At 50.1% G+C, this 25619-nt stretch overlaps 1 protein-coding gene across 4 annotated transcripts in view; it reads right to left on the bottom strand.

Annotated features, from left to right (window-relative positions):
• The window catches only part of LOC147706699 (cullin-9-like), a 354395-nt gene that overhangs the window by 46213 nt on the left and 282563 nt on the right, over window positions 1-25619 (bottom strand). For all 4 annotated transcript variants that reach the window (XM_086925838.1, XM_086925836.1, XM_086925837.1 and 1 more), the window contains exons 24-26: window positions 3769-3926; window positions 2013-2229; window positions 1736-1907 (exon numbers count right to left, since the gene is read on the bottom strand). In XM_086925838.1, coding sequence (XP_086781964.1) covers window positions 1736-1907; window positions 2013-2229; window positions 3769-3926 — 547 coding nt within the window. The remainder of the gene's footprint in view (window positions 1-1735; window positions 1908-2012; window positions 2230-3768; window positions 3927-25619) is intronic.

Raw genomic sequence — 25619 nt, forward strand, 5'->3', positions numbered from 1 at the left:
TTGTAACCTCTGACACAACCATCATTCACACATTCTCACACACCTTGTAACCTCTCAGACACAAACATCATTCACACATTCTCACACACCTTGTAACCTCTCAGACACAAACATCATTCACACATTCTCCCACACCTTGCAACCTCTCGGACACAAGCATCATTCACACATTCTCCCACACCTTGCAACCTCTCGGACACAAGCATCATTCACACATTCTCACACACCTTGTAACCTCTCGGACACAAGCATCATTCACACATTCTCACACACCTTGCAACCTCTCGGATACAAGCATCATTCACACATTCTCCCACACCTTGTAACCTCTCGGACACAAGCATCATTCACACATTCTCACACACCTTGCAACCTCTCGGACACAAGCATCATTCACACATTAGCCCACACCTTGCAACCTCTGACACAAGCATCATTCACACATTCTCACACACCTTGTAACCTCTCGGACACAAGCATCATTCACACATTCTCCCACACCTTGTAACCTCTCGGACACAAGCATCATTCACACATTCACACACACCTTGTAACCTCTCGGACACAAGCATCATTCACAGATTCTCACACACCTTGTAACCTCTCAGACACAAACATCATTCACACATTCTCACAAACCTTGTAACCTCTCAGACACAAACATCATTCACACATTCTCACACACCTTGTAACCTCTTGGACACAAGCATCATTCACACATTCTCCCACACCTTGCAACCTCTCGGACACAAGCATCATTCACACATTCTCACACACCTTGTAACCTCTCGGACACAAGCATCATTCACACATTCTCACACACCTTGTAACCTCTCGGACACAAGCATCATTCACACATTCTCCCACACCTTGTAACCTCTCGGACACAAGCATCATTCACACATTCACACACACCTTGTAACCTCTCAGACACAAGCATCATTCACACATTCACACACACTTGGTAACCTCTCGGACACAAGCATCATTCACACATTCTCCCACACCTTGTAACCTCTCGGACACAAGCATTATTCACACATTCTCCCACACCTTGTAACCTCTCAGACACAAGCATCATTCTCACATTAGCCCACACCGTGCGACTAGTTCCGGTCTCCTCCAGATTCTGAGACAATAAGTGTTTTTTACATCTATAATTATTTAAAAAGCAGGCTCTACATCCAGTCAACTCAGAATAAAAAAAGTTGATGCATTTCCCGATGGGTTATTAGATCATTTTACACCACCTTGATCAGAGAAAAATATATTTCTAATAATTTCATGGCATCTAGACCAATAATTGGAGGTTATCAGTTGGGGCTTTCTTATGCCCAATTATGGTTCACAGTAGAGCAATTTCTACCAATGTCCACAGAGCCCCATCCCAAATCAGCAAAACCGTGAAATGGCATCATATATTGTGCAGAATACTAATGAGCTACCACTCCAAGGAGACTCTAAAGTTCAGCTCAACTGTCTGTGGACTTTAACCAACAGCAAAGTATCTGCTGTCACCCGTAAACACACTGTGGCACTTTGGCTCGAGCATAAGTACCAGCGGACGCCGTCCGATTTAAGAAGCATGAGGGCAGAACACCTACAACTCTTTTCCCCCGTAGTGTTCTGGTATACTCTGACATCAAGAAACTCATTTTTCCCAAACATATTCTGCGGATTCCCATATTGGTTGTTGATGTGAGAGGCGACCACTGATCTAAGTGAAATAACTCACCTTTTGTATAAAAGTCAGAAAATTTCATCAGGTAACTGTTGAGGGATGCTGGTAAGTATTTTGCGGGATCATCCATAAGACAGAGTGGGGATATGGTCCAGCAGCGTGGCGAAAGAACAAGCACCTTCACCTCTGGTTCCTCACCTGCTCCCTGCAGTTGATCCTCCATCGTCTACAGAAACAAAGAGGTGACATTCATGCCTTGAAAGAACAATTTGGTGTTGTGAACTCACCCTGGAACCAAGACATTCGGGTACATTCCCCTGCGAGCTCTCACCTCTTTGAGATCCTCCTTGTCCCCCTCATCCAGCAACTTCTTGTCCAGCTGCTGCAGAAGAAAGAGGTGGAACTCCTGTTGCAGCTCTTCGGACTCCATCAGGTTCTTCAGCATCTGCTGCGGGAAGCGATTTGGGAAGCACCGGCTGATTTGATCGATGACCGCACTTTCCAGCCAGACCTTCCCCTGAGACAGGAGACGATCTCCGAGATAATGCCTGGAGATAGTAACAAATTAAAGAAAGCCTGAGAATACAAATTATAAACATTCCTTTACAGTGTGGTAGGACCATTCACCAGATGAAGTATAAAGACGCACACCAAATACTCTCTGGCGAGTCTCCTTGATAAAACCTGAAGAAGCACCAGAACAAAAACACTGAAACGTTGCTGCTCAACTTAGATATTCCTGAGTGATGATCTAACAAGCAACACCGTAACACAACAGCAGATTAAAATAGAGCCAAACAAAACTCCTTGAGGTTTATTGATGAAATGTAGAGGATACCCTTGGTGCTTTGCGCAGATGACATCCTTGACCCCTTTCTCACACCAATCGGAGAAACTTATGCAAGATGAAGGAAAGTGAAGAAAATCCCAGGACAGACTGGGGAACCCAACATGAGAGATATAACATGTAGATACCCTTTCGCCAATTCGGCATAGGAATGCAGCCAGTAAACACTTCTTTATCCCAACCAGGCTGGTAGATGAAGTCACATGCGGACTCATCTTGGGAGTGGGAATGGAGACAATAGACTGTTGTTCAGTCTGTCGTGTGAACACCATGGCCCGATTCTGACAATGTAGATGACAACACCAATGCAATGTGCTTTCTCATATTCTGGCCCTCGGGCCCTTGAGTGAGGCAACACATGGTGCTTCCCTCTCTGGTGAGGCTATTGAAAGTGTCCTTGGTAGTTGGAAAGTTTCACAGAATTGACTCGGAGATGATTATAGAAGACCTCAAATACAGGAGAGGGAAATAAAGAAGAGAGGAGCTCAAAAGGGTGGTAAAGAGCAGGGTCACAGCGTAGTGCAGATACGATAAAAGAAAATAGAGAGAGGAGGCGAGCACAAAGTAGTTCAAGAAGGGAGAGGAGGAAAAGTACTGGGTCAGTGCGAGAGAACAGATGTGTAGATAAAAGAGGAACACGCAGAAAAGGAAGGGACAAAGCTGCGCAGGGGATATAAAGAAACAAGTGGACGCACATGGTGGGGTGGATTAGTGCTAAGCAGGGAGGGGGTCTAAGACCAGAAAGCAGAAGGAGAGAGACTTTATGGGGGTGGAGTGGGAAAAGAGAGGGGTAGAACAGCCAGGCAGCAAAGGAGGTGGAGGAAGGTGTTGACAGTGGAGAACAGGGTTTGACAAACCACTGGGCAGTATGGAGGCAGACCAGAGATGAACTTAATTGACAAACCACTGGGCAGTATGGAGGCAGACCAGAGATAGACTTCATTGGGTTTATGTTGCCCATCCCATGAGCACTTTGTGAAACTAGCAGCTAGAAGTCACATGACCATGAGAGCTCAAAGGTGCTATTAACCGTGAAAAAGACTCAACCTTTGCAACATGATGAAACAGAACCAGCCCTATTATGCTGCGTGTCTCATCACTATTAACTGTATGACTTCTTGTTGAATAGCCGACATGACCGCAATAGTTACACTAGCACAAATACTCAATACGAGACCTATATAATGCGGACCAGCTCTGCTGATTGTATTTTTGGCATGGGAAGAGCAGCTCCTGTTACCTGTAAAAGTGCTCAAAGGTGTTAGCCAACTCCAATCCAGAGAGGAACAGCATGGGCTCCAAAAACTGCTGTAGCTGCCGCAGTGTCTTCACATTAGACAAATCCGTGCGGCTCTTCTGTATCTGCTCATCGATATAACGGGCAAACTTTTCACTAACCTGAAATGAAAAGGAAAAACTCCTGATATTACAGTAGACACAGTAATAATGCTAAGAGATGTATGGATGCCTAGTGCTGGGGATCTCGGGTGCAGGTTACAATACTCCATTTGACATTCTCTGGTGTCATCAGAGGTGAGAGCACAGGCATGAGAGACGAAAATGTGACTTACCGGCAGCCAAAGCGTTCCACCATTGTAATTGTAATTGTAATTGTAAGCATACTTATAGAGCGCAGCTGTCACCCAAAGGGTATCCGGGCGCTTCGACCATAAACATTACCTACAGATGTTAACACTACGCTGCTCTCGGGAAGAGGTCGCTTTTGAGATCCTTTTTAAAAGACAAGAGATCCTGCTTGCTCCTTAGAGACATCGGTAAGGAATTCCATAGTTTGGCGGCCGTAAAGCTGAAAGAGTGGCTGCCCATCCTCACCCTTTTTATCCTGGGGACAGTGACCAGGAATGCCGAAGAGGATCTCAAAGGTCTGGCGGTAGAGTACCAGGAGAATAGATCTTGTAACATCACTGGACCCAGCCAGTGCAGAGCTCTGAAAACCAGACAGGAGGATTTGAGCAGATCCGTTTTTGAACAGGAAGCCAATGAAGATCCGAGAGCGCAAGAGAGGACGAGGCAGACCGTGGTCATGAAAGAGCCAGTTTAGCTGCCATATTCTGCACCCGCTGCAGCTTCGCGACCAAGGTGTTGGGGGCCCCCAGAAGCAGTGCGTTGCAGTAGTCTAATCTACTGAGGATAATACTACGCACTGCTTCCGTCCTTGCCGAGGGGGGGAGTAGCGGAAGAATTTTCCGTAACATGCGGAGCAGTAGCATGCAAGTCGCCGTGGTTTTATTAACGAAGGTATCCAGCTGGAGGCTAGGCCCGAACAGGACGCCTAGGTTGAGGGCGGATTCTGCCGCCTCTACGGTGCCTAGAGTAGAGAAAGGCCAGAGCCCCTCGGGTAAAGGACGGGGCATTCGGTCCAGTGAGCAATGGAGAACTTCGGTCTTTGCTTCATTGAACTGGAGCGAGTTCTTTTGCAGCCAGTCCGCCGTTACAGTCATGCAGCGGTGAAAGGATTCCATAGAAACCGCTTCCCTGCCCTCAAAGGAAAAAATAAGTTGAGTGTCATCGGCATAGTTGATGACAGAAATGCCAAATGACTTAATCAAACTTAATAGAGGGCGAAGATATAGGTTAAAAATTATCGGGCTGATTGCAGAGCCCTGCGGCACACCTGGATTCACATCTTTTACGACTGATCGGAAAGGCGGCAAGGCCACAGATTGCTGCCTATTACAGAGGTATGAGGCCAGCCAGTCCAGGGCCAGGCAGGTCACCCCGGACTCCCGGAGCCTGCCAACTAACACCGCATGGTCAACCGTATAGAACGCGGTCGACATGTCGAGTAGCACCAGAAACGCCGCTCCTCCCATGTCGACGCGCGAACACAGGTCGTCCAAAACGGCCACCAAAGCAGACTCCGTGCCGTGGGCCGGCCTAAATCCAAATTGGGCCACGTTCAAAAGGTCGTTGGTTTCAAGGAAACTGGACAGGACCCTAGTGACCAATTTCTCTAAGATTTTTACAGAGAAAGGCAAGAGCGAAATGGGCCTATAATTGGCCAGGCACAACGGGTCCAAGGTGGCCTTCTTTAGCAGAGGAGTAACCACTGCCAGTTTCCAGCTATCAGGGACCGTGGTTGTGACAAGGGACTGGCAGCAGATGGAATGGAGCGGCAGAAAGAGCTCCCCCTGAAACAGCTTCCAGAACATATGTGGCAATGGGTCTAAAGGGGAGCCAGATGAAACGCCATTGGCCAGTAAGCAGAAAGCCTCCAAAGAAGGAGTGGGAAAGCAGGTCAGCCGAGGCTGTACTGCCTCCTCCTCAAGGGCCTTCCGAGTCGCTATGCTGACCGGTTCCAAAGAACTAGAGACGAGGGGGCTGGTCGAATTGGAGGCCAAAAGTCCATTCAGGATGTTTTTTATTTTATCCTCAAACGCCAAGGATAGGGAGTCACATAGCTCATGAGAAGCCGGAATGGCGGATGTAGTGCAGGCTGGATTGGAGAGGTTCTTAACTAATTTGAATAGGGTTTGGGACTTGTTACCTGCTTTAGCCAAGGTCTCCTCTAGGAACTTGGCTTTAGCCACCCTAATCTGTACTTTATAGTCCTGGAGGGATTTTTTATAGAGCAGCTTATCTGCTTCCAGATAGTGCCTTCTCCAGACCTGCTCCGCCTGTTTACAGTGAAGTCTCTGCTGGAGAAGATCACTAGAGAACCAGGGAGTGGCTTTTGACGGCTTATCTTTCACCCTGCGCAGTGGAATCACCTTGTCGAGCGACTCAAGGATCTGCTGGCAGACCATTGTATTCTAATACAGGCTCACATGATCTTGAAATGCTCCAACTTGTCAAGATGGAATGTTCAGAATATTATAATCACAGAAAACACCCAGTATTTACCTCCAACAGTTGTCCACCTCACTTGGGTCATTCGAGTCGAGGGCTTAGGCCTTGGTACCTTGGCATGGCCATGGCTGGGCATGGCTACCATCTGCAACTTCTAGAGCAATTACGCATTTTCCATGAGATAAACGAAAGTCAAAGAAATGGATAAAGTCTTGATTTTGGCGTTTAAGGAGATGCCTTCAACCACTTCATGACTTATCACCTCATCAATTACTGTTGCATCTTCTTGAGCTGGAGGAACCATGCATAAAGTCCTCGATACGACTTCAGATATAACCAGATAGTGCCACATTGCAAACGAAAGACACCAAACAAACTTTTAGATGCCTTTAAATTTACTGCTCAAATTATGAATGTAGTCCAAAAAGTACTGCATACATCTTTCCTAAAGTACATGGATTTGAAAAGATGCACAAGTGCCACCTTTGGTATATTAAGCAGATAACAGCCTGGCTCTTCGCAACATCAACAAAGCTAGTAAGAAACTCAAACTTCATATGAGCAGGCCTAGTCACTTGCCATCCTCTTCTACAGCCAACGGAGCAAACGTCCTTCCCTGCCATTGATGGGGTTTGCAGAGTACCTTTGATTTATCTTGCATTCCTTACGTCTTCATTGTGTGGTCATCCACAAAAGTCTCTTTTTCCCACATAAGCCACAAGCTCTAAATAAGGCATCCCTTGGTGCATCAGCCAAATCGTAAAAAGAAAATCTATTTCCTAACTTCCATAGATAACTTTCCTGAGGTAAAGTGAAGAACTTGCCCAGAAGAACAAGTTACTTGCCTTCGGTAATGCCTTATCTGGTAGAGACTCTATCTAACCGTAGATTCCTTACCTTAGAATTATACTCAGGAGTCAGAATATATCGGGAAATGTTTTCCTGGGCAGTACACCCCTGGCGTCGGTCGGTGGTGTCGCTCGGCTCCAAGTGGCATCATCCGCAGTAACATGCATGGTGCCTATCTAAGCAGCACCCCAGCGCGCTGACGTCAGAACCATTTTGAGACGTTCCACGCCAGAAGCCTGGAGCCACGAAGCACACTGACCACTGGTGTAGAGTACTAGGGCCCTGAAACGTGAAAGCCCCGTCCCTAGAAATCTGATCGCAGAGCGGGGAGGATGGGTGGGTAGGTAAAGAATCTGGGGCTAGATAGAATCTCTACCAGATTAGGGCGTTACTGGAGTAAATTGCTCATCCGATAGAGACTTCTAGCCGCAGATTCCTTACCTTAGAATACAAACCCAAGCAATAACTCCCCGGAGGTGTTCTGAGGACCAATTTCACACGAGGAAGTCTTCCTAGACCAAACGGGCAACATGCCCATCCATACGGCCTGACTGTCCAGGCAGTAGTGTTTGGTAAAAGTGTGCAAGAAAGCCAATGTTGATGCCTAGCAGAGTTCCAGGAACGGGCATCCACGTAGTAACGCAGAGGTTGCAGCTTTAGCTCTGGTGTAATGAGCCTGCAAACCCTCAGGGGGTTGCTCCTAAGTCAATGCATACCAGATTTTGATACAGAGCACGATCCATCGTGAGATGGTACTCTTCTGTACGGCAGGTCCTTTCTTCGCTTCAACATACCCCACGAAGAGTTGGTCATCCACCCAGAACTCTTGTGTGCGGACAGGTTAAGAAAATACCTCCCCACTCCCAGGCCACTATCACAGCTCTGGAGCAGTTGTTACACCTATTTCATGACTAATTCCAAGTACCAGCTGGGCAGTTGCCAGGGAGATGATGCAATTTAGCCTTCAACAGCTTCAGGCAGGGTTAAAGTAACATTCTAAAAGTTACATTACCAATATATTTAAGAAAAATCAGACTTCACCTTTAGATTGGATTTTAATTTAATATAAGAATATGGCTTTGTAAGAAGTCAGTGGCTGGTAAAGGTAAAAACTTATATAAGTTTATAAACGTATACATACTATAATCTACACGTTGACTTCTATGTGCTGTCTGCAGCTTGACCACCGACATGGACATTTTGGGCCTTGCCACCGAGGGAACTTGCCATTTCTAATCACACACATGTTCCACTCTTAAATATTAGACACTCTACCTTGTGGACCGCTTGTTTAATGTTGAATATTTAACATCAGTCTAAAGGGTGATTTTGACAGATGTGTGCAGCAGGGTTCAAGCTGCTGTTATCAGGCTACCCAGGGTGGGCCTAAAGCGATGTTCTCACTGGCAGTGTTTTGGATCGCATAAGAGGCGCGGCAGTCCACAAGCAGCATTTAACTTTCCATGCCATGGGTGTATTTCTGCTCCGTGTACAATGGCTTTGTAGAAAAGTTAAAAATGCCATCAGGTTTTAAGTGAAATTCCAGCATGTTTTAGGATCAGAGCACATACACCTGGCACTGACTAGCATTGTCCCGTTATTAGAGTTCACGATTATCTGCAGGTGAGTCCAAAAAATAAAAGAAAAAAAACGAGGGTGACCAACAAAAAAGGGGTACCTTTCAACAAGTACATTTTGGATTTGGATGGAGATACTGTGGTGGGCCCCACTGCTCTGAAGAACGTGTTCGCTTAAAATCTCCCATCTTCAGGAAATCGGGGCGTATTCATTTTCACTTCTGTTTAAGGTGGGCAGTCTGAAGGTGAGTTTGTTGTTCTATTCAATGGTTTTTAAAGATCAAAAAGATTCTACAATGCTGAAAGAAGTTACTTACTTTTATCATAAGAATCTTATTGAACTCATAAACCCACCACCAGCTCCGCCTTGAATTCTCAGACAGCAAGGCTCCTTGTGCTAAGTCACTACAGCAGTACGGCGGCCTTATAGTTTGGCACAGAGCAATCAACCGCACATCTCCCCTGATCTTGACCCTTATTGGGCTCATTGCCAGCGGTGTGATGCCCTAAATAGACAGCACTGCCTGGAGTGCCGGGACAGAAGACGCTGAGGACCCCCGCTGTTAGACGGACCGGGAGGGTCGGCCGAGAATAAGGGGAGAGGTCTCCAGGGAGAGCCGTCTCCAGCAATCGTACAGACGAGTAACTTCCCCCCCACAGATGTACACCACACAAGGATAAGGTTTAACGTTCTTTATAAGCGATTCTTTAAGTACGGTGAAATGGTACAAGGAGGTCTGGACTCAGGGGTCCCCTCGGTTCTAGTCTCTTGATTGGGAAAAGGGTAGCTGGACAGTCTTGTTACCAATCTGGTGGATGAAATAGCTCACAATCCTCGAGCTCGGCGTTCTAGATGAACGGGCCGCGGCTGAGCCAGCAGGTCCCGGGTTGGTTGAAGGTAGCGACGGTCCGCGGCGGAGCCAGCAGGTCCCGGTGAAGGTGGTGGTTGCAAACGGTCCGCGGCCACGCCAGCAGGTCCCGACGACGATGAAGGTTTCAGAAGGTTGCGGCAGCGCCAGCAGGCAGGACGATAGTTCGCAAGGCAGGACCACGGCAGCGCCAGTAGTCCGTCAAGGATGAGTTCTTCACTGCGTCTCTCGACTCCAGGATACAACTGCCTTCCTGCTCTGGAGCTGTCCCAGTTATAGGTCTGGCGCCCTTTGATGTCCGGACCCTCGCACTTGGAGGTCGGGAGGTCCGGGATGAGGGAGTCCAGACACCCAGCAGGGGGGTGGAGCCAGTGCCCGGGGGAGCCGGGGCGATCGGCACCTGGCGGGGGAGAGCCATCGACACCTCTTTCTCCCATTGACCCGCCAAGTAGTCCGCTCACCTCCTGGATGGATGGTGGTGCCGGGATGTCGGGGCCTGGCCAGGCCCAGGGTTAGGGTCGATCGGAGGCCACGCGGCCTCGTGGGGCTGTGTTCAAGATGGCGCCCAAGCCGGGCGAGGGGGCCGGTAGTGATTCGGGTCCATGATGTGGAGATGCCCAGGGACAGGGGTCCCATATGAGACGGGAAACGGGTGGTTGTTGCGTGTCACACCTGAGGAGCCGGGCTCGGGCCCGGTCGTGCGGGGAGGGAGCAAGCCCTTCACGTGGCCTGTCCAACACCCGCCTGTCCACAAGTGCGTTGGAATAAACGTGTTGGACCAGGTGTTCTGGGGGGATGCGGGCCCGCCTGGTGACAGGGAGCATTGTCCGGGCAGGCCTAGCCACATTCCGGTGGCTGAAGAGATGCCGACGTGGGCGTTCTGCCCCGATGTTATGGCCTGAGGCTGCAGATTTCCTGGTCTTGCTGTCCAGAGCTAACGGAGGGGATCCAGGAGAGTGGACCCAACGCTGGAAGAGACAATGACGGCCCGACTGCCCAGCTGCAGCGACATGATTTGTCCTTGGTGTGCCCCCATCTGTGTGCTGGCTGGACCGAAGCATTGGAGTGTTTCCAGTGTCAACAATACTCTGAGTGAGACCTAATCAGGGAACAGCACTGAAGGCCAGTGCCCTCATTGCGGAGGCAGTCAGGCTAGGTCCTGATGTGGCTTGCAACAGGGTATAGGAGGTTGAAAGATGTACTTCTTGCGCAGCCCCACACTGCGGACTGTCTCTCTTCCCCTCCATGCTGGATTGCGGAGTGGGGCCGCCCGCCGCTGACTACACGTGCGGCCCCTAGTGCTCCGGACAGGGAGCTTGGCGGGATGTGCGCTTGGCTGCTGCTGAGGGGTGACCCAGAGTGAGCCCAAAGGATCGCAGTTCAATACGACGAAAGACAAATATCCCTCTACCACAGCTAAACAAAGCACCATGGATAAACATGCCCAAATTGGCACCACTACTCTGGAGATGAGCAGGCCAGCTGGAGTCATTCGGACAACGCGGCGCGGCTGGCTGCAATCACAAAGTCATGAGATATGCTTAATACTATGATCTGGGCGGTTGACTCCAATGTCACACAACTTCAACAAGATCTTTGGAAGGCAGCTGAAAGGAACACATAAGCAGAGACCAAAGTGTCCAGCATTGAAGACTCAGTCGGGGCCATAGAACAAAAAGTAAAGTAAACACTGACAATAGTGACGAAGTAGCTAGTGGCACAATTGAAGGATGCAAAGGGCCGTGCCCGTCACAATCTGTGATTTGTTGACTTCAAAGAGGGGTCTGACAGAATGGCCCCAACCAGTGGTGCCCGCAGAGTCCCTCGGGGACTGGTAAAGAAATCCCCACCTGGGCGAGGTTGTGACCGGCATTAGCCAAGACTCTAATTTATATGGATAGATTTGCAATCCTTAAATATGCAAGGAGCCAAGACAAGATCTAATGATATTCCCAGACTAAACGAAAATGGTGAAACAGCAGCGTCGATCCTTCACAGCGGCAAAACAACGCCTTTGCTACCTAAAAATCCAGTACATGCTGCTATATCTAGCACGTTTAAGAGTAGTCTTCAACTCAAAAACTCTGTTCTTTGACTTCACGGAGGAGGACTTCACCTAGGCAGATGAATCAGTGCAGCTGAAGCTGCACACCCTACCCCGCATGGACTTCAACTCATCCCAAAGCGGCAGAAGGAGCCACCCTGCAAAATCCATGGTGAAGCGATGGAGCCGATACCGATCCTCCTGGAGACGCAAGCACTGAGATGATGCACCCTAGTCGTCCCCGGCAAATGGTTGGTTGATGCTATGCCACAGGCACCACTTGGGTGATTGGTACTTACTGTGCATTCATATTGTGGGACCTACATGTATGACTTCAACCCCAAGAGGTACAGGTTACATTCTCTCTAATACGGTTTCTCGGTTAGGGAGGGGAAAATGGGGACCCATTGGCAATTCTTCTGTGACAGTTACTTCTTGTTCTATGAAGTACGGGGATGGGTTTGTTTTAGTTGTAATGCACAGGCACTCTCTAGGTCCATACGCAGAGGCAAACACTCACTTATAATAATGGCCGCCATTTTATCTTATTTTACATAATAACGTCTGGTCTTCACTTGCTCCTCATATTACACTTATCAGCTGATTGCTATTTGGTAGCAATACAACTATCCTCTCTTTTGCAGGTCATGCGTTCATACTGCTAGTGGGAGGCTCTGAAGTTCCATTTTTCATGGAATCTATGCACAAGTTACTACTTGTGTAACGATATATCTGTAAGAGACATTAGTTAGTGATAGATTCCTTACCTTAGAATATCCCCAGGCGTCAGACTGGATGCAGTAGTGTCTTGCGAACGTGTGCAGCGAGGCCCACGTAGCTGCCTGACAAATGTCCTGCAAGGGGACTCAACGGCCCAGGGCAGTAGTAGTCGCCGTGGCCCGAGTGGCATGGGCCCTCAGCCCAACAGGAGGTTTCTTTTTAGCCAAAGAGTAGCACGCTTGAATGCACAACACGATCCACCGAGAGATGGTCCGTTTGTGCACCGCCCGTCCTTTCTTAGCGCCCACGTAACCAACAAAGAGTTGGTCATCCACCCGGAACTGGCATGTGCGATCTAGGTAAAAAGAGAGCGCACGTTTTGGGTCCAGACGGTGGAGCCTCTCTTCCTCTTTCGAGGGATGAGGAGGCGGAAAGAAGGTGGGCAAGGTGATGGACTGCCCGATGTGGAAGGACGTGACAAGCTTGGGCAGGAAAGAGGGTCTTGTCCGCAACACAACCTTGTCCGGATGGACAGAAAGGAAAGGAGGTTTGGATGAAAGAGCCTGGAGCTCACTCACTCTCCTGGCAGAGGTGATGTCAACCAGGAAAGCAGTCTTAAGCGTAAGAAGACGGAGAGGACAGTTATGAAGAGGCTCAAAAGGAGCTCACATCAGGTAAGTTAGAACAAGGGTCAAGTCCCACTGGGGCATCACGAAAGGAACAGGAGGGAACATATGAGTGATGCCCTTTAAAAATCTGTTAACCATCGGGGACTTGAACAAAGAAGGCTGATCAGGGAGCCTTAAGAAGGTGGAAAGGGCAGAAAGGTAGCCCTTGAGAGTGCCCAGAGCAGAGCCCTGCCGGGCAAGAGAAGGAAGGAAGAGGAGAACCTCAGAAAGGGGAGCAGAGAGGGGATCTACAGCCTTTGCTGTGCAACATGCCACAAATCTGTTCCACCTGCAGGCGTATACCGACTTTGTGGAGGGACGCCTGGCTGCCAGAATCACATTACAAACTTCAGGAGGCAAGTCAAATGGCTTCAACTGTTGCCGCTCAATCTCCAAGCATGGAGGTGGAGACTGGACAGGTTCGGGTGGAGGACCGTCCCCTGCTGCTGCGACAGAAGGTCCTCCTGAAGAGGCAGACAAATCGGGGGATCGACAGACATGCTGAGTAGCTCTGGATACCAATATCTTCGTGCCCAGTCCGGAGCCACAAGGATAACCTGGGCCCCGTCGCTCCTGATCTTCTTCAGCACTCTGGGCAGAAGTGGTATAGGCAGAAAGGCGCACAACAGACCGCAACTCCACTCGCAACGAAAAGCGTCTCTGAGCGAGTGCTGCCTTGGAAATTCCAAGGCGCAGAACTGATGACATTGCGCGTTCTCTTCTGTGGCGGACAGATCTAACCAAGGCTCTCCCCATTGCTGAAAGAGGACTTGCGCCACGTCCGAGTTCAGACGCCATTCGTGATCCATCATGCACCGACGGCTGAGTTTGTCCGCCCTGGCGTTCAGAGAACCTGCCGGGTGTTGAACCACCAGGGTCACGCCCTGATGTTCCAGCTACTGCCAGAGGCGCAGAGCCTCCTGGCATATGGTCCACGACCCCACCCAGCCCTGTTTGTTGCAGTACCACATGGCGGTGGTGTTGTCCGTGAACACCTGCACTACACTCCACCGGACAGAGGGAAATAATGCCTTCAGTGCAAGCCGGATCACCCGCAGCTCCAGAAGGTTGATGTGGAGCCGGGACTCCGCCGGAGACCAGAGTCCTCTGATCACCGCCTCTCCCATGTGGCCTCCCGAGCCCTGGGGGGACGCGTCCGGCACAACGAAGTGCTCGGGTTGGGGTAGGGAGAGGGATCTGCCGCTGACCCAATCGCGGTTCGTGAGCCACCACTGCAACTGCCTCGCAGTGCCCTCCAAGATCAAGACATGGTCGGACAAGTTGCCCTGATGCTGGGCCCACTGAAACTCCAGGTCCCACGGCGGAGCCCGCATCCGCCACCGGGCGTGATGCACCAGCAGGATGCAGGAGGCCATCAGCCCCAGAAGCTGCAGCGTCAACCAGACTGAGACTGGGGATAAAGGCTGAAAGATCGGAATCAGAGCGTGAATATCCCAAACCCGCTGTTCGGGAGGATAAACCCGAAACTGTGCCGGGTCTAGAACCGCTCCGATGAAGAGGAGGTTCTGAGAGTGGCACAGGTGTGACTTCGGTACATTGATGGAGAACCCCAGCAGGTGCAGAAGGTCGGCCGTAGTCCGGAGGTGGCTGACGACTGTCTGGGGCGAGCCCGCCTTCAACAACCAGTCGTCGAGGTAGGGGAAGATTGAAACCCCTAGCCTGCGCAGACGAGCTGCGACCACCGCCATCACTTTCGTGAACACCTGTGAGGCGCTGGTGAAGCCGAAGGGGAGCGCGGTAAACTGAAAGTGCTCGTGGCCTACCGTGAACCGGAGGTAACGCCAGTGGGCCGACAGGACGGGGATGTGAAAATAAGTGTCCTGCAAGCCCAATGCTACCATCCAGACTCCAGGATCTAGGGAAGCTAAGACCTGAGCCAATGTCAGCATCTTGAACTTCTCCTTCCGGAGGTCCAAGATAGGGCGTAGGCCCCTTTTGCCCTTCTTGGGTACCAGAAAGTAGTGGGAGTAGCAACCACACCCTCATTCTGGCCCAGGAACGCGCTCGATGGCCCCCTTGGCCAAGAGGGCCATAACCTCCTCTTGTAGAAGTTTCAAGTGATCCCTCGACACGTGGTGGCACTGTGATGGCATGGCTGGAAGGGTCGCCTCGAAGGGGAGGGAGTAGCCCCTTCGGACGATTTGCAGCACCCACCTGTCCGATGTGACAGTGCGCCAGTGGAGGTGGTAATGGTGAACCCTGCCCCCCACTGGCGTCACATGGGCCTGAAAGCTCGGACTTGGAAGGTTTTGAGGCGGATGCTGCAGGGGCAGGTGTGGACTGGCCTCGCCGTTGTCCCTGACCGCCGCCACAGCGGTTTCCACGTCCACCACCGGGCTGGACAGTAGTCTGCGGCCCGTGGCTGGCAGGACGTGTGGGGCGCCCCTTCCTTGGCCACGAAAGGCAGCCTTTTGCTGGCGCGGGCCGAGAGGCCCAAGGACTTGGCCGTAGCCCTGGAGTCGTTTAAGCGCATGGTCTGCCTTGTCGCCAAAGAGGCGACGGCCATCAGACGGCATGTCCATAAGTGTGTTTTGGACATCATCTGAGAAGTTGGCAGAACTCAACCAGGCGTGGCGACGAATCGCCATCGTCGTTGCCATCGCTCTGCCCAGTGAAGCAGTAGTGTCCAGCCCACACCGGATGGAATAACACGCCGCATCTCGACCATCCACAAGGGCTTGGCCGAGTTTAGCCCGGACTTCCACCGGGCATTCTGGCAGCACGTCCACAACCGTATCCCACAGAGAGTGGGTGTAGCGGCCCAAGAGGCATGCGATGTTGACTGACTGCAATCCTAAACTCAGGAAGGAGAAAACGTACTTCCCGTATTGTTGTATTTCTATCTAGGACCCAATTTCGATATTCCCGATTAATGCCCATGTGTGGTCATAATAAATAATATCCTTATAAAGGCATAAGAATCATATCCATATTCAGTAATAGCCCATGCAGTCCAAAGCACAGCACGGCTACTCCCATCGACTCCTAGAAAGCACAACGCGTTCTTTAAACAAACCAAGCCTCCAGCAGCACGGGAAATTACCCCCTGCTTTTGTTTTGATTTGAACAAGAACTCCTGGAGTTCAGAAAGTTCTTAGTGACGTCTTATGTCCAACCTTGCGTCTACCCCGGCACCTTTCAGGTATAAAATACAAACAGTTGCCTTAAGCAAACACACGGTGGTATGGAGCAGAGCGGCTATCTACTTACCCAAAGCCCAGCTGATGCGAGAGCCCACGGAAACCGCCCCTCCCCTTTGACGCGCTGGAGAAGCTACTTTTTCTCACGCCGAGAAAATCCAGCTCCGGTGTTCCCGAGTCACCCTTGCGTGTTGCTGGGAGATCGAGTCCTGAAGAAAGAGATACCAGACCTCCCACATTCTATTACCAAGGTACGGAGCTGACTAAACCCTTAAAGAGAATTCTTGATTCAAATCCTTGGCAAAAAACAATCTTAACCAACTTAACTTAAACTGCTACTTACTTACTCCTTCCCAAGTATTAGGCTTAGGTCAGGTACATCGGGGTAGGCGTAGTTAGAAGCACCAGTTGAGTACGTTAGTCAATGGTTTTATGTATGTATATATATTTTATCTATTTTAAAGTATCATATGGCTAAGAAACCATATCTATGCTTTTACAGTAATATTTCATAATACTACTTTTACTGTACGCACTTTACTTCATAATAAGTATTGCAATTGTGGCAATTCATTTCTCTTCATGAGAAAGAAGACTGCTCAATAAAATAACACCTTTTATTGAAAACGCCCGTCTCTCTATTTCTCTGCACTCTGGTGAAACTAAGTATGCACGATTGACTGAGTGAAATAGCTGCCTATTGTTTTCAGACGACTCTAGAGATACACTCTATTCTGAGGGAGCATAGTTGTCATGTTTGTATGGTTGTCAGAAGCTAATCCCTTCTTGTCTAATCCGGAGAGTTAACCGTTTCCTAAACATTCGAGAAAGTTTCTAGTGACCTCTGAGCTAGCTGGCGAAACTAATTAAGTCTAATATAGTCAGTAGAGACCTAGTCGACCTCAGTCCTACGTCTACACTGCTGTTTATATTATTCCAAAGCGCAGGGCCTATTGGGAATATAGGAACTACACTACATGGCGCCCAACGTTTGGTAAGGCGATAATCTAACGCAAGACACTAGAGTAACTCAGTCGTGCTTTTTCACACAGAACCCTTTTTCCGTAAAAACTCCAAAAGACGTCTGGAGTGGGTGAAAGGTTAATATCCGCCGGAACTTAGTAGGAAGAGATTCCTATGTATTAGTTTTTGGTTTAGTCAGCGACCACTGTGCCTTCCCTAGGCCGGGTTGCCCCCACGCTCCTCCTGACGCTGTCTCTGCTGCAGGCGACCCAGCCGCCGCTGAGCCGCCCGATCGCCCGCTCCTGAGTTTCCCGCCGCTGCCTCCCTGCGGCCCCGCCCCCCGCCAGCCAATTGGCTGCCCCGCTCCCGCCACCCAGTGCACCCTCCCTCCCGGCTCCCTTCTTATGTCGCCCCCACGCACGTGCAGCGTTGACGCGCAGCGGGCGTACAGATTGTGCACCGAAGGCGCGCCAAAGGCAAGCCCGTCTACACCCGTCCACGCCTGGACCGCGCCCAGCGCCAGGACCCCTGGCCCCCGCAGACGCCAGCCCACCCGCCGGACTTACACCGCCGCCACCCTCAACGCACTCAACACCGGCAGGATCCCCGGATGGTACCGAGTCACCCCGCGTCGCACCCACGGAGCCTTCTGCTGCCATTCCTGCAACTTCGCCTGCATCCGGACCTGCACCGCTCCCGCCAAGCCGAGCACCAGCAGCAACCACCTGATGTGCATCCTGCTCAACACTCGCTCCGTCCACAGGCACGCCATGGAACTCTGGAACCTGCTCGACACCACATCCCCGGACGTCGCCTTCCTCACTGAGACCTGGATGAACGCCTCCTCAGCGCTCGACATCGCCATCGCCATCCCGGACGGATACAAGATCACCCGAAGGGACCGCGTCAACCAGACAGGAGGAGGCATCGCCATCGTCCACAAGAACACCATCCGCATCACAACCAACTCCGACAACACCCTCACAGCCGCCGAACATCTCCACTTCCAGATACACACCGACCCCAAGACCACCCTCAGAGGCACCCTCATCTACAGACCCCTGGGCCCCCGCGCACAATTCAGCGAAGACATCGCAAACTTCATCAGCCCACACGCCCTCCCCTCCGCTGACTACATCCTCCTAGGGGACCTCAACTTCCACCTGGAGAACAACAAGGACAGCAACACCACCACCCTGCTGGACAACCTCGGACTCAAGCAACTGGTGAACACCCCCACCCACTGCGCCGGACACACGCTTGACCCCGTCTTCTCCTCCAGCAAGGACGTCTCCTTCAGCCACTCCACCGGACTCCACTGGACAGACCGCAGCTGCGTCCACTTCAGCTTCAGAAGGACCACGACCCACCACCACCCGCAACAGGTTCCCCGCAGGAGCTGGAAAAAGATCACCTCCGACCAGCTCGCCACATCCCTGAACCTGAATCCCCCCGCCAGCTCAACTGACCCTAACCAGGCGGCCAACAACCTCACACAGTGGATCACCAACTGCGCTGACGACCTCGCACCCCTGAAAAACCATCACAGCAGACCAGGCAGCAAGAAGGCCTCCTGGTTCAACGACGATCTCAGGAACTCCAAGAAGAACTGCCGCACCCTCGAGAAAGCCTGGCGCAAAGACCCGACTACAGACAACATGACGGCCTTCAAGCACGCCACCCACAAACACCACCAGCTGATCCACGCCACCAAGAAAACAGCATTCAAGGAACGACTTGACAACAACGCACACAACAGCAAAGAACTCTTCAACATCGTCAAAGAGCTCTCCAACCCCAGCGCCGGAACCAACGACATTACCCTTTCGCAAGAACTCTGCGACTCACTCGCCTCGTTCTTCCACAACAAGATCGCCGACATACACAACAGCTTCGGCACACAGCCCACGCACCCAACTATCGAAACAATGCCCCCTACCACCACCCTCCGAGCCTGGACCCCGCTCAGCACCGAAGACACCATCCACACCATGAACACCATCCATGCCGGATCACCAACTGACCCATGCCCCCACCACGTCTTCAACAAAGCCGCCTCAGTCATCGCACCCCAACTCCGAGACGTCATCAACTGCTCCTTCAACACCGCCACCTTCCCGGAGAGCTGGAAGCATGCCGAACTCAGCGCCCTCCTGAAAAAACCATCAGCAGACCCCACCGACCTCAAGAACTACTGCCCCATTGACGTAAATAATTAATTTACTCTCTTAATTTCTATGCAGGTAAGTGCTTAATCAATAATAACTCAGATCGGATGAAAAAAGACAGAGTCCGTGGTGTAAGAGTTCTAAGGGTTTTATTCCTTAAAAAGGAATGGTCATGGCCAAGATATCATGTTCTGACCACCACACAGGGTGTCAGAAGGGATAGAGCGCTCCATTTTATTAACAGTACATAGCTTATATACTTATTTTGCATCATTGGAAACAGTATAGAAGGCGTAACAGCTGAGAGAAGACAAGATAACAGTATACACGTGGTACATGTGCGTAATCAAGAGGCGTGAACTAGAGGTGTGTTCTGGAAACGTCACTGATAGGTGTCACAAAGGGGTGGCACTAACAGAAAATGTGGCAATGTCAGCAGAAATCGGAAGCTTGGATGCGTGCGCAGCTGCATGACGTGTAATTGGAGGGGTGCAGGGGACTTGACATTTACACTGACGGAAAGAGACAGAAGTCTGGCATGTCAGATCAACTTGTGCTTCTATCATATCTGATATCTGATGTTTAGGAACTAAGCTATCTGGGCATAGAGGTCTCTAGAGCAGAAGCTATTCTATACTTGCTGTGAGTGCGTGTATAAGCGCCTGAGTGTCTGTATGAGAAGCGTGGGGGCATGGGGCCTTCCATGGAAGCATGGCAACGAAGCTATGAATTACTTGCACAGAGACAGGTCGGCCCTTTAGCCCTGTAGCTGAGGAAGGATGTTTACTGAAGCTAGCAGGCTGGAATGTATTTTCGGGGAGGGAAACAGATAACTCGAAGGTTATAGTCAATCTTGGCAGGCAGCGGGCTGAGCTGAGCACGGAGGGCCGCGCTAGAAGTAAGTCAGAGTTCACGGGTACGGGGGCTGCCTGGGCAGAGATTTCTCGGAGTCAGAAGCCAGAAAAAGAGGCTCGGTGGCAGAGATTCAGGGCCTACTTCAGCCAGGGCTGAAAAACGTAGGAGTACACTACAAAAAGACGTTGGCATAGCATACTTAGGAACGGACCATTTGACCCATTCATGGTGGGTCTGAAAGAGGACATGTTAACGTTGGACGCAAATGTATTTGCGTCTTCATAGCTGACACAGGAGGGAAGTTACATGCACTTTAACTCGTACATGGAGTCGGTGGGGTACTCGCTAGGGAACATAACTTGACCATAAAATTTATATTACCTCACCATCTCGCTCCTCCCGTTCCCCGCCAAAGTCATCGAGAAGACCGTCAACCGACAGCTTGCCGCCTTCCTTGAGACGAACGGATTCCTCGACCACTCGCAGTCCGGCTTCCGAACCAACCACAGCACCGAGACCGCCCTCATCGCAGCCACTGACGACATCCGAGCCCTGCTCGACAACGGGGAAACAGCTGCCTTCATCCTCCTGGACCTCTGCGCAGCGTTCGACACGGTCTGCCACCGCACCCTAGTACAACGCCTCAGCAACATCGGAATCCAAGAGAGGGCTCTGGAGTGGATCATCTCGTTCCTCGCCGGAAGAACCCAGAGAGTCCGCCTCCCCCCTTTCAGATCCGAGGCCACCGAAGTCATCTGCGGCGTACCACAAGGATCATCACTCAGCCCCACCCTCTTCAACATCTACATGAGCCCCCTCGCGGCCATCGCACGCCAACACACCTCAACATCATCTCCTACGCCGACGACACTCAGCTGATCCTCTCCCTCACCAACGACCCAGCCACCGCCAGAACCAACCTACACGAAGGGATGAAAGAAGTAGCCGAGTGGATGAAGAGCAGCCGCCTGAAACTCAACTCAGACAAGACAGAAGTCCTCATCCTGGGAACATCTTCCTCCGCCTGGGACGACTCCTGGTGGCCCCCTGCCCTGGGCAGCGCGCACCAATACCTACGAACCACGCATGCAACCTGGGCTTCATCCTGGACTCCTCCCTTTCGATGACCAGACAAGTCAACGCAGTCTCGTCCTCATGCTTCAACATCCTTCGCATGCTTCGCAAGATCTTCCGATGGATCCCCACCGAAACCAGGAAGACGGTCACCCAGGCTCCTGTCACCAGCAGACTGGACTACGGTAACACCCTCTACACCGGAACCACAGCCAAACTACAGAAGCGACTCCAACGCATCCAGAACGCCTACGCCCGACTCATCCTGGACATCCCCCGTCGCAGCCACATCTCCGGACACCTGAGAGACCTGCACTGGCTCCCCGTCAACAAGAGAATCACGTTCCGTCTCCTCACCCACGCACTTACTTGGGGCCCTCCACGACCTGGGCCCCAAGTACCTCAACAACCGCCTGACCTTCTACACTCCCACCCGCCAGCTTCGTTCGACCAGCCATGCCCTCGCAGCCGTTCCACGCATCCGAAGGACGAGCATGGGAGGAAGATCCTTCTCATACCTGATAGCCAAGACGTGGAACTCTCTCCCCATCCACCTCCGTCAGACCCAAGACCACCTCTCCTTCAGAAAGCAACTCAAGACCTGGCTGTTCGAGCAGTAGCAGACCCCCCTCCCCTAAGCGCCTTGAGACCCTCCGGGTGAGTAGCGCGCTATATAAATTTACTGATTGATTGATTGATTGATTAGTCAATGTTGAAGGATACAGTGTTCCAAAATATTGTGCACCTAATCTTTGTTTTCGTGAAACTTGAACTGCAACAAAGAGCTTTCTGTCAGTAAAAATAATGGAAAGTGAAGATGAAGCAGAGAGAGCTAGAATAGCAGATCAACTCATAGAGGATGATACAACCATCCAGGAAAATGACCCGAGTGCTATACTCATTCCGGTCAACGTAAGGAGAACTATAACTCTTAAACTTATAGAAAATGGACTGACATCACGTGGTGGTACAGTCATATTCGTGGTAGAGGCCCATGAATATCGGCAGACAGAGGTATTCTATTCATGGATACACTTTCCAGCAGGAAACGCTATAACAAAAGAATTCCACTATTACAAAATAGAGGAACCTCCAGATGAATACACTCCTTACGAGGACGTTGAAATCCCACTAAATTACCAAGAGCATCTGCTCTGGTTTAATGGCGCCCTAAAACATCAAAATCACATTACCAGGCTCGGTCCACTAGGTAGACCAGGAGCCACATGGCCGGTTCTAGCCAGCTACACACCACATCCAGACATTGATCAAATGCCAGCCCGGGAACTTTTAGCTCAGCTAAAACTATTAATTAAAATACATAGACAATTGGTCCAATATTTCATGCGGACTTCAACATTCCAACCTGCAATTAAAATTCCACAGCCGACCCCTCATCAGTGGAACATAAACAAAATCACACCACAGAACATACAATCATGTCTTGGTAAAGTACCCACAAAACGGGAACAAATTCCATTTTGGTTGGCACAGAAAATTACTCAAATAGAAGCAGTATTTCCAGATACTACTCCTACTGAGAAACACAGAATTCTGACTATCTGTCTTCTAATGGGGATTGCACCACATGTGGAAGTCTTCAAGACACTTGGGGCACAGTCTTTGCTTCAATATTCACAAAAACACATGGTGTTCCGTCTATGGCGGTTATACCAGATGTACTTAGACAGATTCAAAATGAATACGGTCCAGAACCTGCTTTAACTCTGGGTATGAAATTATTGAAAGACTTCAAGCAGGTCTCGGCTATATTATTAGCCAACATAAAAGGAGAAGCAGCATCTGTGGCGATCCGCCAGAAATTGAAGGAGACAGATATAGCAGACCAACCTTTTGAACTTGCCAGAATCATAGAAAAATCCTATGAAGAACTAGGAAGAGATAATTTGGGTGGGAAACCGGTAAAACCCCAACTAACTGAAAATCCTGAAAAAAACGTTATTAAAAATAATCTGAATACACCAAAAAGGAGCTGGGAGTAATAAACAGTCCACTCCCAGGGAAAAACGATTCCAGTCCAGAGGAAGGTCTCCTCAACGGAGAGAAAAATCTCCAGACCGAGGAAACAAGTCTCCCCAAAGGGAGCCCTCTGAAATAGAGATAGGGATAAATTGAGAAAACCTGATAGATATCAAGATATTGATACACGTCCCTCTTGATCCTTCTCACTCAATCTTTCTCGATCTTCCTCACAGAAATCAGAAAGAAGAGGACGGTCAGAACACAGAGAAGAGCACATCATGTCCAAAGAGAAAGAACCTGCTCATCAAAGTAATAAATCACAATATCCCAGAAAGAAGGTAGCAAGTATTAAGATTCAACATGCCGAGGATTCTGAGGACACAACTGAAAAACGGAGAGTGGGCCCAGACAATGCTAGACAGCGCAGCAGAAGTGACCATAGCTCGCAAGATCCTGATGAATCATCTGGAGACAGTGGAAACGAATGAATACATTCAGGTGGAATCTGCAGATACCAGGGTTAGCAAACCCCATAAAATATACGAAATAACATTACGTATAGAGAGGGACAAGACGAGGAAAGTAAGGGGTCTCTTTTGGGATAACCTTTCGAAAGGCTATGACATCCTGTTAGCTGAAAAAGACTGGCCACCAGAGTTTGTCAGGGAGTGCCCTCATTGCGAAGAAATAATTATGCCTGCCTTCTCTAATCATATACCAATTCATAAAAAATATACACTTGCAAGAAAGTAGGCAGTAGCCCAAGCTCCTGCTTTATATAAAAATCATGTAGGATGGGATGAGGATATGCCTCGCCACAAAATCCAGTTAAAAAATCCACCCACTGCACAAAGGCAGTACCCGGTTAAACAAGAAGCTAAAAAGCAAGTCAAGGAGATTTTAGATCAACTTAAATATCAAGGGGTGATTGAAACATGCACCTCACAAATGAACAATCCTTTGTTTCCTGTCTACAAGCCAGACGATTCATATCGTCTAGTTGTGGACTACAGACACCTTAACTCCTGTTGAAAAACATTTGCAGTACAAAACTCACACAGTGCAGCACTAATGAATAACATTGTGCGCAAAAAATATAAAACGACATTAGGTTTAAAGTATTTTATTAAGGCAGAAAAAAAAACACGGGGAGGGGAGCAGGAAGTCAGGTAAACATACAATACAAGAAGCAAAACGTTGCAGCGAGTCAGAAGGAAAAGAGGGAGGCAGGATGCCCCAGAGGGTAACAAGGCAAAGACATAAGGCAATAAGGCATTGTGTACGACCCCCCTGTAGGCCCCCACTCCCTAGGCAAGGCCAAGCCAAAATAACACTCCGCTACACAGTAAAAGAGAAGCATACCGTTCCACCAGCCCCTCGACCCCAGAAAGGAAGGAGAAAGAAAAGCAAAGAAGGAAAGAAAAGAAAACAATACCCCAACATCCCCGTCCGAAAGTCAGCATTAGAAGCACATAACTCCACTTCCCACCCCCGACCCTCGGCCCCCCATCCGCACATTCACTCCGCCGCTGGCGCCGGCGGCGTCAGCCTAAGGAGGCGTAAGTACCGTGGACACGTAAGCTCGCGAAATTCCGTGGACAGCAGTGCCAAAAAGGGATGCCAGAGCTCCTCAAACTGGTCAACATTCCCAGCCACCGTTAGCGATATCTTCTCCATGCCCAGTACCTGCCAGAGCCTATGCAACCAACCAGTGATAGAGGGGGCAGTGGGGGTGCGCCAAAGTACCAGTATGTTCTGGACGGCGGAGCCTAGCGCAATCGCAATCTGCCTGCCCTTGCGGGATTTCAGCGGGTACATCAAGTCATTGGGGAGGCCAAGCAAGACATACGCGGGGAAGCGCGGAAGCTCGATCTCAAAATGCCTATCCACCTCATCTAAGACTTCCTTCCAGTAGGCCGACAGCACCGGGCACTCCCAGAGAATGTGCGTGAGGGTGCCCTCCTGTCATAAAACGACATTAGATATCTCTAATGGATTCTTTTGTCAAAACATTGCACCTGAAAGCAGCTATTTGACCGCTTTCTCAATAATGGGGTCACAAAAACACTTCTGTCGACTCCCACAGGGATTCAAGAATAGCCCAGGATTATTCTCAGCAAGGGTAACAGAGTTACTACAAATATACGACAATGAGGCATTATCCTATGTCGATGAAATCTATCTGACAGATGACGACCTGGAGACTCACTTAAAAAGAGTGAACACCATAATACTTGGGTTCGCTACAGAGGGTTACAAATTCAACTTTAAAAAGTCACGAATTGCCCATCTAACTGTCCTGTTTTTAGGATATGAATTATCAAGTGAAGGCAAGAGCCTAGCTGACAAT

Source organism: Lissotriton vulgaris, chromosome 6 (genome assembly GCF_964263255.1).
Source record: "Lissotriton vulgaris chromosome 6, aLisVul1.2, whole genome shotgun sequence".
NCBI classification, from domain to species: Eukaryota; Metazoa; Chordata; class Amphibia; order Caudata; family Salamandridae; genus Lissotriton; species Lissotriton vulgaris.